Raw genomic sequence first — 12,831 nt, 5'->3', positions numbered from 1 at the left:
ATTATATTAATATTTAATTAGCATGCTACTGCTTTCTCCCACGGTATTTATTATCGCTATCCTTAAACCTTAATGGACCTTATTTGTGAGAAAATAAGAGATTTTTTTCGCTTATAGAACTGCCGAAACAATTTTGTCAGGACGATACGTTATCAAAGTTATTTAAACAGCTGCTTAAACTTTTCACAACTCTTATGTCGAACCGTCTAAGGTTAAAATTTGGATGTTTTGTTATAAATTAACAACACAATGTGTATGTTTGTCTGTATTGTTCATGATGTGTGACGAGATCGCGTGATGGAGCCAATAAGCGTTGGATGTCATAATGTCGCTGATGTGTTAATGAGGGTAGTTGGTGGGAACTTTTGTTTCGGACGTTATTATATAATTTAATGATGCATTTGGGGCCATTATCAGCTTCCAACATCTATGGCCAGAGTTCCAAAGTTGAATTAGGTCTCCTGAGCCATGGAGGTCAGACGGGAGTTGATTCGTATTCATTTATCATTTGAAAGTGACCTGCAAACTGTGATGGGAAAGATATTTTTGTTTTTATTAAAACTATTTTTTTTTTGTAATTTTAGTGATGCATACATACGTACATATCATCACGTCCATATCCCTTGCGGGGTAGACAGAGCAGTCTTGAAAAGACAGAAAGGCCACGTTCAGCTGTTTGGCTTAATGATACAATTGAAATTCAAATAGTGACAGGTTGCTAGCCCATCGCCTAAAAGAAGAATCCCAAGTTTATAAGCCAATCCCTTAGTCGCCTTTTACGACATTCATGGGGAAGAGATGGAGTTGTCCTATTCTTTTTTCTATTTGTGCCGAGAACCACACGGCATTTAAGTGACAAAGGTAGGTAGTTACCTTTTATGATAAGAATCATTTTTTAATTAAAAAACCTTAAATACTATTTAGCGATAATTGGACCGAAAGTAAGAGTAAAAAAAGGTTCATTCACACGATCCAATTGTAAGCCCGGAGGCGTGGGAATAACGGAGCCACTTCCTTCCTCTTCGGGATGAAGGATGTAATTTATTGCGTCCCTTCTTGGCGGAAGAGTCGATTAATCTCTTACGCATACCTATAGCGGTCAGCTGTACACAGATTTGCTTTTTAGATACAAGAGTTTTGATACATTCTTTGTTTGGTAGTATGTAATAGCAAAGGGTGGTGTATAGTTCGTTAAAAAAAAAGAAAGCTTTGGATACAAGGTTCTTTCTCTGTTGAATCGGATTATGCGGAGGGTCATTAGATGTCAGACGGCCATACCTACAACTGATCATAGCCTTAGTCTTTTAAAGACGGTTGGCTCTGTCTACCCCGTACGGGTTAAAGACGTGTTTTATATCTTTGGCCCTATGGCAGATGAAAGTCGCGCCTATATCTGTTCTGTGGAACGATTGGCTGAAAATCTACTAAATTTATAAATACTCTTAGATACTTATATTTACATAAGTATTCAATTATTTATTTTATAAATTGATATTGCATAGATTTACAATATATATTTTTTTATATCTAAGTATAAATAGTTATTTATTGCTTGTTAGTAAGTTCTTTTTGATAAGTTGCGTGATTATATTCTTCCCAAATAAAAATCTGGACCACTTTACTTCCGTCCAATATTTCCCAAGAGGACAGGTGGCACAAAAACTCGCGCCCTCGTATCAACTCCTTTTTTTTATTAGAAGCAACGTGGCAAAGGAAAAAACCGCTGACATCCGGGGCGGTTTCCGGATCGCGGCGGACGCAGCCACAAAAACTCCTTTGTAGTGAATCTGTGATTGATAGACAAATATTTATACATATTATTTAATACGTGAGAATTATTTTCCGATGTTATGCCAATAAGATTATGGCGTGGACAAATAAGTACTTATATTTCCAAAAACTGCATATCAGGAAATAACTTTGAAAGTTTGAAATTTTTTTTAGCCAATGAAAAAGGAAGTTTTTGTGTTTTAGAAATGAATTATTTACATGAATGAAGGGATATATATATCTAAATGAAGGGACGAAATTATTAAAGGATTACAAATTAATAATAAGGCTTTTAGGTAAGTATTTTAGGTAAGTAACTAACTTAGGTTAAGTTTTACTAACAAATCTATGGACTTTTGTTGTCTGAAAATAAACGATTTTTATTTTATTTTTATTTTATTTAACAAATATTTAATTGTAAAGCTACACATCTGAACTTTTAGAACTTAATACTAGTTAAGTCGTCGCAAACTAGACCCCGTGAACATTTTATTTTTTTACAACATTTGTAATTATCTAAAAACTACTTGACCTAGTTTAATTGACCACAAACATTTTATTATTAACACAGCTATTCATAGTTTAATCATTTCTAACTACCTAGAACTTATTTTTTATTAACTCAAAAAGAACACGATACAAGATATAAAAAAGGCTACCTCATACACACAAAATGTCAAATTCACATCAATGTTGAGTTGTTCCTAAAAAAATAGTTTGAAATTCCCACGGTGCCGTATCAGCTCGAAGCTTGACAGGTGCACCATTCGACCCCTATACAACACCCGTACATTTAATTCTAAACGTTAAACTATGGTTGTAAAGTCGTTATTTCATTCGAAAATTCATTTTGTAGGGTTAGCTTGGCTACGTATTATAAAAGTAAATTGATACTTAGGTATACTTTTATGCATTTTATAGTTTATTAAGCATCTGTAAGTAGGTATTATATCTTCATAGGGAGTTGTAGAAACCAGTGCACAAAAAAAAGGACCAACCTATCACTTTTCCCTGGATGTCGTAAAATGCTACTAAGGGATAGGCTTATAAACTTCCAATTCTTTTTTTTAAGGCGATGAGCTAGCAACCTATCACTATTTTAATCTCATTCTATCATTAAGCTAAATAGCCGAAAAGTTTTTTCAAGACTGTTGACTCTGTATAGTATACCCCGCAAGGAATATAGACGTGACTATGTTTGTATGTACTACACATAGTCATTAAAAATTTGTTCAGCTGTTTTAGCGCAAAAACTAAAAATAATAGTTAACTAATTTTTTAAACGGAACAAATTTAAAAAGTCCGACAAAAAACTTACTAAGTAGGTATTTTAGCAAGATAAGTGATCACAAAGTGATCATCATAAATCTAGTAGGTATAGTCCTATGAACGTATTAATCATCAATCGATTTTTATGCCCCTCTCCAGACTGACCCAAGGACAAAAAAAAACTTCTTGGGAATTGTTCCCGTTCCAATTTCTCAGTTGGCAAATCTTTTGTGTGCACGGGACACCTTGAAGGGTCTTTGTTGGGAGATTACCGGTTTCGTAAAAGGATAATATAGGGTTGTGGGAGTCAATGGGATATGCTTCATTGATATTTGATGTGTTTATTTTTTATTGAGACATTTTTTTAGTTGGTACCTAACTAATAATAAGTAATTTTCTATTCATAAAATTATTTTGATTACCTACATGGTTTACTTTCCTTGCCTGCTTACAATAACTATATCTGTGGTCTTTGACTTGTTGACCTTTTGAAAATGAAAAGATTTTCTTTTCTAGAAAATGTGCCATTATAATACAACTAGCTGTGCCCGCGACTTCGTCTGCGTGGAATAGTTATTTTGGGCATCATATTTATTTCTCGGTCAGGCGGTCACGCGTATTAGAAAGAACGCTGGTTCGCCATATTAAATGTTTCGCTGCAAATTGCTTATAACGACTATATCTCAAAACCTATTCGTCTGATTTATATACTGTAAATGGCAATTTTAGTCTACATGAAAAGCCGAAAGTAATAAACATATTTATTTGGACAAGGATTAATACTGAATTAAAGAAAATTGGTTTCAAAATAACTTATGTTTATATTGAAAAAATAATCTTAAAAATTGAACATAAAAGTGGTTACTGTAAGTAAACCTTAAGAGATAGATATATGCTCTCGCGGACTTTTTTGTGGCAAAAAATGAGTACTTCACATCTTTAGTACATTGTTTTACTATATCTTTGTTGGTTTGCGCAGCGTTCGCGTGGAAAGCTCGCAGATGGCCGACTCATTCAACTTTCACCTGCATTGTTGACGTTTCCCGTAGGAAATCCGGGATAAAATGTAGCCTATAGCCTTCCTCGATAAATAGACTATCTAACAGTGAAAGAATTATTCAAATCGGTTCAGTAGTTTCTGAGATTAGCGCGTTTAAACAAACAAACAAACAAAACAAACTCTTCAGCTTTATAATATTAGTATAGATCTGTTGAAAATTTTGTGTGCAACTTAAATTATATTGAAATAAATTTAATGATTTAATTAAAACTAGGAATTGCACAATATTTTTTTGTTTTTTTTAAGTTGATTAATTTATAATATAAACTATGTAATGTGTAGGTATAGGAGTAATATTGAATAAAAAATATGAAATTATCAGATCTCGTTTATTTCTCAGATACATACATTTTAACACAAAAAAGACACATAAATACGCTCACAATTAACTCCTAATGAGCAGATATTAAAATTACTTACATTCGTATGAGAAATTAAGTATAAAAATGCGACACATTTAAAAGGAACTGTTATCAAAAACATAATCTCTAGTTATCAATTACAGACTAGTAAACATGCATAAATATGTAACATTTCTCTATTGGACAATAATAAATATAAAGCAAAATTACTGCGAATATGTAGCAAAGTTAATACAATTGCTGATAAAATTACAATTAGATACACCTTACATAAGTGTGAATTGCACATCTTTGACACTCGCGGTAACAAATAGTGTATTTTGTAATCGAGGATTTGACAGCTTGTAATTTTATCGTAATAGTAACACGGTGCAATTCACTCTTAATTCTATTTATGGAGTATGATGGAACAGCTTTAAAAGCTAATAATTCTCAACTGATAATACTGTTCGAAATGTGAAGGCACTAATATAATAGTTATGAATCGTCAGTAACTTCAGTATTTTGTTTATTAATACATACGAATACAACTAATGTCTACGCGAGTCTTGCTCATATTATTAAAACTTTAAATGCAAAAATAAATACAAAGTTAGTCAAATGTTAAAAAAACTTTATTCGAAAATAATTTGGAATTTAAATTATCTAATATAAGGGATTCGTATAAAATTAGAAAATTGGCTTATCATATTCATTATAAATTTTAATAATAATTTTTGGTCATATAATTTTTGTCACAACACTTTTTAAATTCGAAACGAATGTACGTTTTCTTAATTGGGTAAAATTCTAATTAAAAGTATGTATTCTAATTAACTGGCACTATCCTATCACAGATTTTTTTTTCTCGTCGTAAGTGTTACTGATTATTTCTATACATAAATGCACTTATTTTTTGGAATTTTACACATTGATTCATAAAATTCTTAAGTAGGTAAGTAAATTGACAATTATCAAACATTTTAAAAGCACTGAAATAAGAATAAGTATTGAAAGAAAGAATTTGAGATTGTTTCATTCAAGCAATTTTAAACTTAATTTTTTTTATATTGATCATATAAAAATGTGAATTAAAATATATATGAAATTAAACAATTATAAGATAATAACACAAGCCTTATAACATGTGTCGAGAATAAATCTACAATATTCTAACTAATAATATTTTCCTATAAATATATAAAATTAAGTTATAACTATTGCAGTAAACTAAATTTAGTGTTACACATAGGAAGCACAATTATTTGGCTTTTTCTCACTTGCATCTTAGTATTGCTATATTATATTGACTGTAGCTTATTGTACAAACAAAAGTTGTTATGTTGGCTATGTTTTCACTGAACACATAGAATAAAGTTTTACTTTTATCATGCCGAAACAAACTGAATTTTATCAAAATGGCCAATAGGTTACTTAAATTTTATTATCTTTGTGTGCTACAAAACTTATGTTGTAATTCGTTTTTCCATTACACAGAACACATTGTATACGTTTTGTAGTAAGTAGGAATATTGTTTTTTTTTTTTGACAAAGATTTCTGCTTTTGTTTCACTATAACACACATTTTGTTTCCGTAATGATATTCTTCATTATTTTTTTTTTTCGAGAACTGTAATCTCACATAGGCACCTCAGCCACATAGTCGACCCTCAGCAACAAGTCCACGAGGTCCTGCGCGGCCGGCCAGCGCCCGGCCAGCGGCGCGCGCGCACAGCCGCCGCGCCGCCGCGCCACGCCGTACAGCAGCCACACGGCGCACACGAAGCAGATGACGGCGAATATTTGAAACAGACTCTTTAGGGGCTCCCTGTAATTAAAGACTGAAGAATATGAGAATTGCTAGATTGACACATTTTATAAGTACATAGTAGTGTAGTTATAGAAATACAATGTGAACTACTTTTCTCTGAATTATGTACATTAATTTGAATGTATGAAAAATAATTGATTTATGTGGTTGGATAGTGTAACCATGATCGTTGATTTGGTTCCAATCTGAATTCCTTAAGTAAAATATATTTGGGAAAACTTATGTTACGTGATACTAACTCAACGATTCTTAAATACTGACAGATGAACATGGCCTTTCAGTTGTTTCAAGTCTGTTGGCTCTATCTACCCCGCAAAGGGATACAGACGTGACTATATGTTGTATGTATGCGTTGTACCCACCATAAATATCTTCTGAAGCTCTTCTGCGGCGCGGCGACGTTCCGTTTTACGCACTCGTGGCAGGGAATCTCTACTTGAGTGCCAGTTGAAGCGGTATCTATTGAGACAAGAAATTGATTTTTATTTAAGCGGACTAACTTGGGTGTTACATCCTGTAAAAATTTTTAAAATTGTTTTTTTTTTTGCGAAGTACTTCTTTATTTTAGCTTTACGCGGAGCTTCACTCTCATGGGAAATTCCAGAAAATAGTTGAGTTTATTCATTACAAACATACAAAAATACAAATATTTTCTTTTTTAAGAGTGTGAATTACAGTTGTCTGAGAGAATTTCTACAAAATTGTTGCAGCTATCGCTATTGGTAAAAACTTAAATTTGGTTATAACAAGTTACTAATTGTCTACAACTAAACATGCTTTAAAACATACAAGGCAGAACTATTATAACTGTTTCTATTATCTAAAGTTAAGATTACTTCTTATTACCAGAGTCCTTACTGCAAAATATAACTATTTCTATCCAAAATATTAGTAATACTGCCCACCACCGGAGAATTCCTGCCACCGACAATGAAACTACACATACTACTTTATACAAATGAAGCGAATCATTACCATAATCAGTTTGGCTTCCAGTAACGCACGTCTCACCGCACAAACTAGCTATCTTTTTCAGCTGTTTCTCACAAGCACCTTCTAACACAGACAGCTTAGCTTGCAAATCTTTAATAGCATCTCTTAACGAACAGTTTCGTTCTTCACCATCAACAACGACTTTTTGCAACACATCCAAATTATTTTCACATTTCTCTAAGTCATTCTCCAAAGACGTCACCGCGTTGAAATATCGTGTCGCGTCCTTTTCAACTTTCACAGTATGTTTTATCAACATTTCATAATCGACACATTTCGTGCAAATTTCTATATTATTATTTATATTAACATCCGTCTGACTAGCAGCAGTTAAAACTTTATCAGAAATAACACATTGACAATATTTATCTTTATTATTTTTAATATTAAGAGTTTGCGTGCTTATATCACTTTTAGAATTATCCTTAGCATTATTATTTAAATTTATATCAACATCATGTTCCGTAACATTGTTATTATTGAAATTAATATCACATTCTGTTTCAGTTATGCTGTTAGTTGTATCCTTAACATTTTCGACTAAATCTTTATCATTTTCGTCATTTTCTGTCTGAGTGCTTTTATTAGTCATAGAAGTGTCAAAACTTCTATCAAGCCTGTCGCAAGTGATATTGCAATCTGTGTTGTTAACTCTAGACCTGTTGTAGAAGCTAAGGCGTATTTCGTCAAACAACGACATGTTGGTTGCACGACCCTGGTCTTCTCGCAAAGCGTTTAGGAAGGACTCTTCGTCTAACAAGCGGTTGTCTAAAATAAATATGGTTAGGTGAAGCAGGAGCATATATACAAGCGATATATTTAGTTAGTAGAACATAGAGAATAGTGGGTTAGTTAAAAAGCGTTAAGGTACCGATGTTTGTTTGGCTCCCCGATTTGGCATAAGTACACATTATAATAAATACGGAAATATATGATAGGCAATATATGGAATGATCCCAGGAAGACGATGCCATGCGTAGCAGATGGAAAATTTTAAAAATGACTATAGATGTCGATCATTACTGAGCCCTTCGACTAACAAAACTGGGAAGTTAAATTAAACTAACTATAAAATCCGTTAATATCAGAGAAATCTTCCTTCTTTAAACGCTTCCCTACATAACATAAGAAATCTATTTACCAAATTTCAAGTCTCTATACCCAGTGATATGGGCTGGCGTTGTCTGTCAATGTCAGTCACTCAGTAATGGTAATTTTTAATACAAAATATGTAAAAAAAACTTTACCTTGTGAGAATCTAGTGTCAGAGTTGAGACTATCGAGCGCTGTCAGCATTTGGTCCTCAGTGTAGCTGATGTCTATAGAGTGGTCCATGCGCAAGGCGGTGTGGTTAGACTTGTTCAGGAGATCTTTTAGCTCCATCTCTAGTAGAACCTGGAAATATAAACATGATTAGTATTGACTATAATTTCCTATTCAGTCTTGTATTTCTGATTACGATAGAACGAAGATTATAAGAGATAACATAGCATACAAACACCCATCATGTTCCTATCCATTCTTTTTATATTATTTATTTCACTTTTACTTTGATTAAGATAAACGATTTAAATAACACTTAATAGCTATTAAAAAAGTAGAGGATTCAAAACTAATGAAAACTACTGGTTGCAGCCTGGCTTGAGGTCATCTCAGTCTTCAGACTATTGTTTTGTTCTAGAAGCGAGGGTTAATGAAGGGAATCCCACCTTCTCCTTGATCATCTGCTGCATGAACTCCTCCTGGTCCTGTAACCTCGCGGTAAGGTCGGCATGTTCGGTCTTCAGACTATCATTCTGTTCTAGAAGCGAGGACTGCCTGCTGGCATACATCTCGTTGATGCGGTGGCACTCGTCCTTAGATTTGCTCAGTTGTTCTTGTAGGGTCAGTTTCTGTGGGAAATGGAATTGTTGGTAAGTGTTTTGCAGAAGGGTCACAAGCGCTCTGCATACGCAACCAGCTGATTTAACGAGTTAAGATGGCTGTGAAATAATGATTTACCAAGTAGAGTAACCTAGCGGGTCAGCCCGCGTGAAACCCCGTTGATATCGGTTCCCGAGGGAATTCCGGGAAATCCTCTCTTAGTACACCTATAGACTACATAAGGAACCTATGCAAAATTTCAGTTTCTTCGTAGTCGCGACTGACGTCAGGTAACATCTCATTATCATAGCAAACACTAGAATGATGTAAACTTATAATACCTCATTTTCCAACGTGGCAACTTGTTCGTGCAGCACTTTGGAGCGTTTCTTGTAGGAGTCCAGTTCTCGTCTGGAGTCAGCCAAAGCCAGTTCGCAGGTGGACAGTCGCTCACACGCCTCTTCATAGTCGCGACGGACTTCGGGTAACGTCGCGTTTTCTTCGCGAAGACTGGAACAATAAGTTTATCTTAGTCTTTCTACAGGTTTTTGGAAATTATTCAAAAAATATAAGTTATAGCAACAACTTGTCTAATCTATCTTACTATTAATAAAGATTTGTATGTTTATAACAAATAAACTACTGGACTGTTTTCACGGAATTGTATTTGTGCCAACAAATACAATAGCCCTTTGGGAGTGGCATAGAGTACTTTTTCTGGATTACCCACGGGAGTGACGCCCCGCGCAAAAATAGTATTTAAAATTTATTTCTCTATAAAATAAAACAACAACTCACATTAAACTGGCACTAAAAAAGGAATTCCAAAATATTCTACATGATAAAGTACATATGCAAATCATGAGTAATGTAGAGAAAACATGTTAATCTTCAATGAAGCAAGTTCTTGTGCATTTCAGAAACTTACATGTTGAGATGTGCCCGAAGCTGTTCGTTCTCGGCAGACAAGGCAGCCAGGGCTTCTTCATGGTGTCTGTCAGTGAACTCTAACTGGCTGCGCAGCTCTCGAGCCAGGCGGGCCTTCTCTCGTAGCTCACATTGTAGGTCTTCTAATAGTTGGTAGCCGGCTGAAAGGACAGGTTTAGTTACCAATGACATTCATTCATTTATTCATCTGTACCATATTATCAAGTAGATATTGTTTTTATCCAAATTTTTATTGAAAATAAACTGGTCGCCTTTCAAAATACTGGTACATTTGTTTTATAAACTTACATATTAATCCTAACAAATTCAAATAAGTTTTTAAAACAATCTTCTTACCATCTGTAGATATTCCCGAATCGGAATCCTGTGGTGCTTGTCCACTTTTCAAATTAAAACTGAAAACAAAATGTTTCATATGAGATTAAATTTTTATTTTAATAAATATTTTATCCAAAAAATTGTATACTGTTCTTGGTCAGTCCACATAACAAACAGTTCACATAAAAAAATCAGTAGCTTTTAGTCTAAGCGTCTATTTATGTCTTGACTTGAGGACAGATATCATAATAATTTCAAAGATCAGAATAGGTATACTGATATTTTTGATCAAGAGCCTTATGCAAATTTTATTTAAAACTTTTAATCTGCTTAAAACCCTTCATAAAACAGACAAATTATTAACACATTCCTACTTTAAAAAAAAACATTTTAAGAAAATATAGTTATCAAAGCAATAAATACCTTTCATCATGGTCAACTTTAGCTTTCTGAGTTTCACTGTACTTATTCAAAGCTTTTGCGAGCTTGCTCACATTTATTTCTGGGTTGTCATGCTCTGGGTCTAAAATTGATCTGAGATGGCTATATTCCGACCTGCAAAAATTTTTTTTACATGGAATACTATATTAATAGATACAAGCATATTCTTGTCTTCCTACATTTTCCTGCATACTTTCTTTCCCCAGCATATATAGAACAGAAATAATGTTAAGAGAAACAATTTTTATAGGGAAGCTTCTATGTTAAACAAATTCACGTCATCCTTTTGAATTTTTTACCCACTTATTACTTAGGGGATAGGCTAATAAATTGGGATTCCTAATGTAGGCAATGAGCTAGCAACCTGTTGCTTTTTGAATATCAATCCCATCATAAAGCTAAACATGGCTTTGCAGTCCTTTGAAAACATCCCTCATCCTTTCTTTTCCCTGGGGAAAATTGGAAGGAATAGGGAGTCTGCCTTCGACCAAGTTACAGTAGTAACAAAGACAGGCAATGAAGTTATACATACATATGATCACGTCTATATCCCTAGCGGGGTAGACAGAGCCACCAGTCTTGAAAAGACTGATAGGCCACGCTCAGCTGTTTGGCTTAGTGATAGAATGAAGTTATAATCTTAAAAATTTCTATTGAATGAATTTTCTAGTTGAATTTTTTCCCTTGATGTACATGTAAAGTAAGTAGACCTATGTATTCACTAGAAGATAAGTTAAAATTAACATCTGAGCTGCCAAACCCGCGATCCGATTTACACCCGCATCTGCCGCGGGAAATCAATTTTTTGAGCGAGAAAGGAGTATTTCCAAACTTATAGTAATGCAAATAAAATAAAAAACGTGGCCGGTAGGGCGAGCGCTGATTAGAGCTTAGGCTATTGTGGCCAGTGCACTGATCAGTACTTAGGCAGTTGAGAAGTTAAAGTTCTGAAGTTCTAAGACACTTAAGTATATGTCATTAAGGACACAATAATACTAACTTGTTAGTTTTAACGAAAGGAGCGAATTTGTCCATGAGCGCATCAACTCGTAATGTGCCCGAACTATCTGCCCCACAGTAGTCAAATATTTGTAATGCGGTCACGAAGTACTCTGAAATTATATATTAATATAGATTTAAACTGATACAATTACGAATCAAGACCACATGCTGAGGTTTTTAAAAGAAAATTTTCTCACCATCACTGTTCGATGCGTCCATATCGATATTCATATTGAATTTCTTAAGATTAATGTACCTCTTTATTTATTTAACACCATTTATTGCAACACGCGTGTGTTAACGGCCAAATTGTTTATTTTTCATTAGCCTAAAATCTAAATAAATTCGTTACGCTAGAACAAGGTACAAAAATAGTCACCAATAGAAACGGTTTATGTTTATGGTTCATTATCCGTAGTGTCGTGAAAGCGAACTATCGATATTTTTATCGAACTACTATAAAAATATCGAAAATAATAGCGGCAAAAATAAATTACATTAACGAATAATTTATTATAACTAATTATGATATTCATTTAAATGAATAAATTGTGTGAAATGTGATGTGATGTTTATATAAACAATCTTGCTGTAGACGGAAAATGGGGAGATTAATAATAAGACGTTTGAGCTTGGAGCGGATTCCTTGACTCAAAACAGCATAATAATTTTTACGTGAAACCTTTGTGATTATAACGTTTGTGCTTTTATCTTTGAATAGACAAGTAATTAAAGGAATTGAAATTAAAATATACTTACTAAAACAAACAATGTCGTTTAGAAATTATTTTATTTTATTCGTTACAAATAAATTTTTGGAGATCATAAGAAAATAAGTCAAAACAAAAATTTCGGATAAAATATGTAAGCCAATATTTTTTTGGTTGGTTTGTTTTGGTTCTTTTACCCTTGTAAAAGATCGATATTTCTTGCTATGGTTCCTTAACCATAGCAAGAAATATCGATATATCGACACGTCTCTAAACTGTCGTTTA

The 12,831-nt window shown here is 33.5% G+C and overlaps 1 protein-coding gene across 2 annotated transcripts; it reads right to left on the bottom strand.

The window, feature by feature from the left end:
• Positions 1-4,429: 4,429 nt before the first annotated feature.
• On the bottom strand, positions 4,430-12,238 carry LOC106137902 (sarcolemmal membrane-associated protein). Of its 2 annotated transcripts, XM_060947544.1 has the most exons (12): positions 12,034-12,238; positions 11,835-11,946; positions 10,817-10,948; positions 10,412-10,470; positions 10,056-10,215; positions 9,469-9,637; positions 8,974-9,156; positions 8,512-8,659; positions 7,762-8,032; positions 7,247-7,578; positions 6,634-6,730; positions 4,430-6,268 (listed from the first exon to the last, which is right to left on the bottom strand). In XM_060947544.1, the coding sequence occupies exons 1-12, from the start codon at positions 12,065-12,067 to the stop codon at positions 6,079-6,081; spliced, it is 1,887 nt and encodes a 628-aa protein (XP_060803527.1). In that variant the 5' UTR covers positions 12,068-12,238; the 3' UTR covers positions 4,430-6,078. The 2 variants fall into 2 exon arrangements, with proteins under 2 accessions (XP_060803527.1, XP_060803526.1); XM_060947543.1 differs by lacking the exons at positions 7,247-7,578; positions 7,762-8,032.
• Positions 12,239-12,831: the final 593 nt, after the last annotated feature.

This window comes from Amyelois transitella, chromosome 13 (genome assembly GCF_032362555.1).
Source record: "Amyelois transitella isolate CPQ chromosome 13, ilAmyTran1.1, whole genome shotgun sequence".
In the NCBI taxonomy this organism is placed as follows: Eukaryota; Metazoa; Arthropoda; class Insecta; order Lepidoptera; family Pyralidae; genus Amyelois; species Amyelois transitella.
The sequence above is the reverse complement of the archived record's forward strand: the minus strand, read 5'-3'. Positions and strand labels throughout refer to the sequence as shown.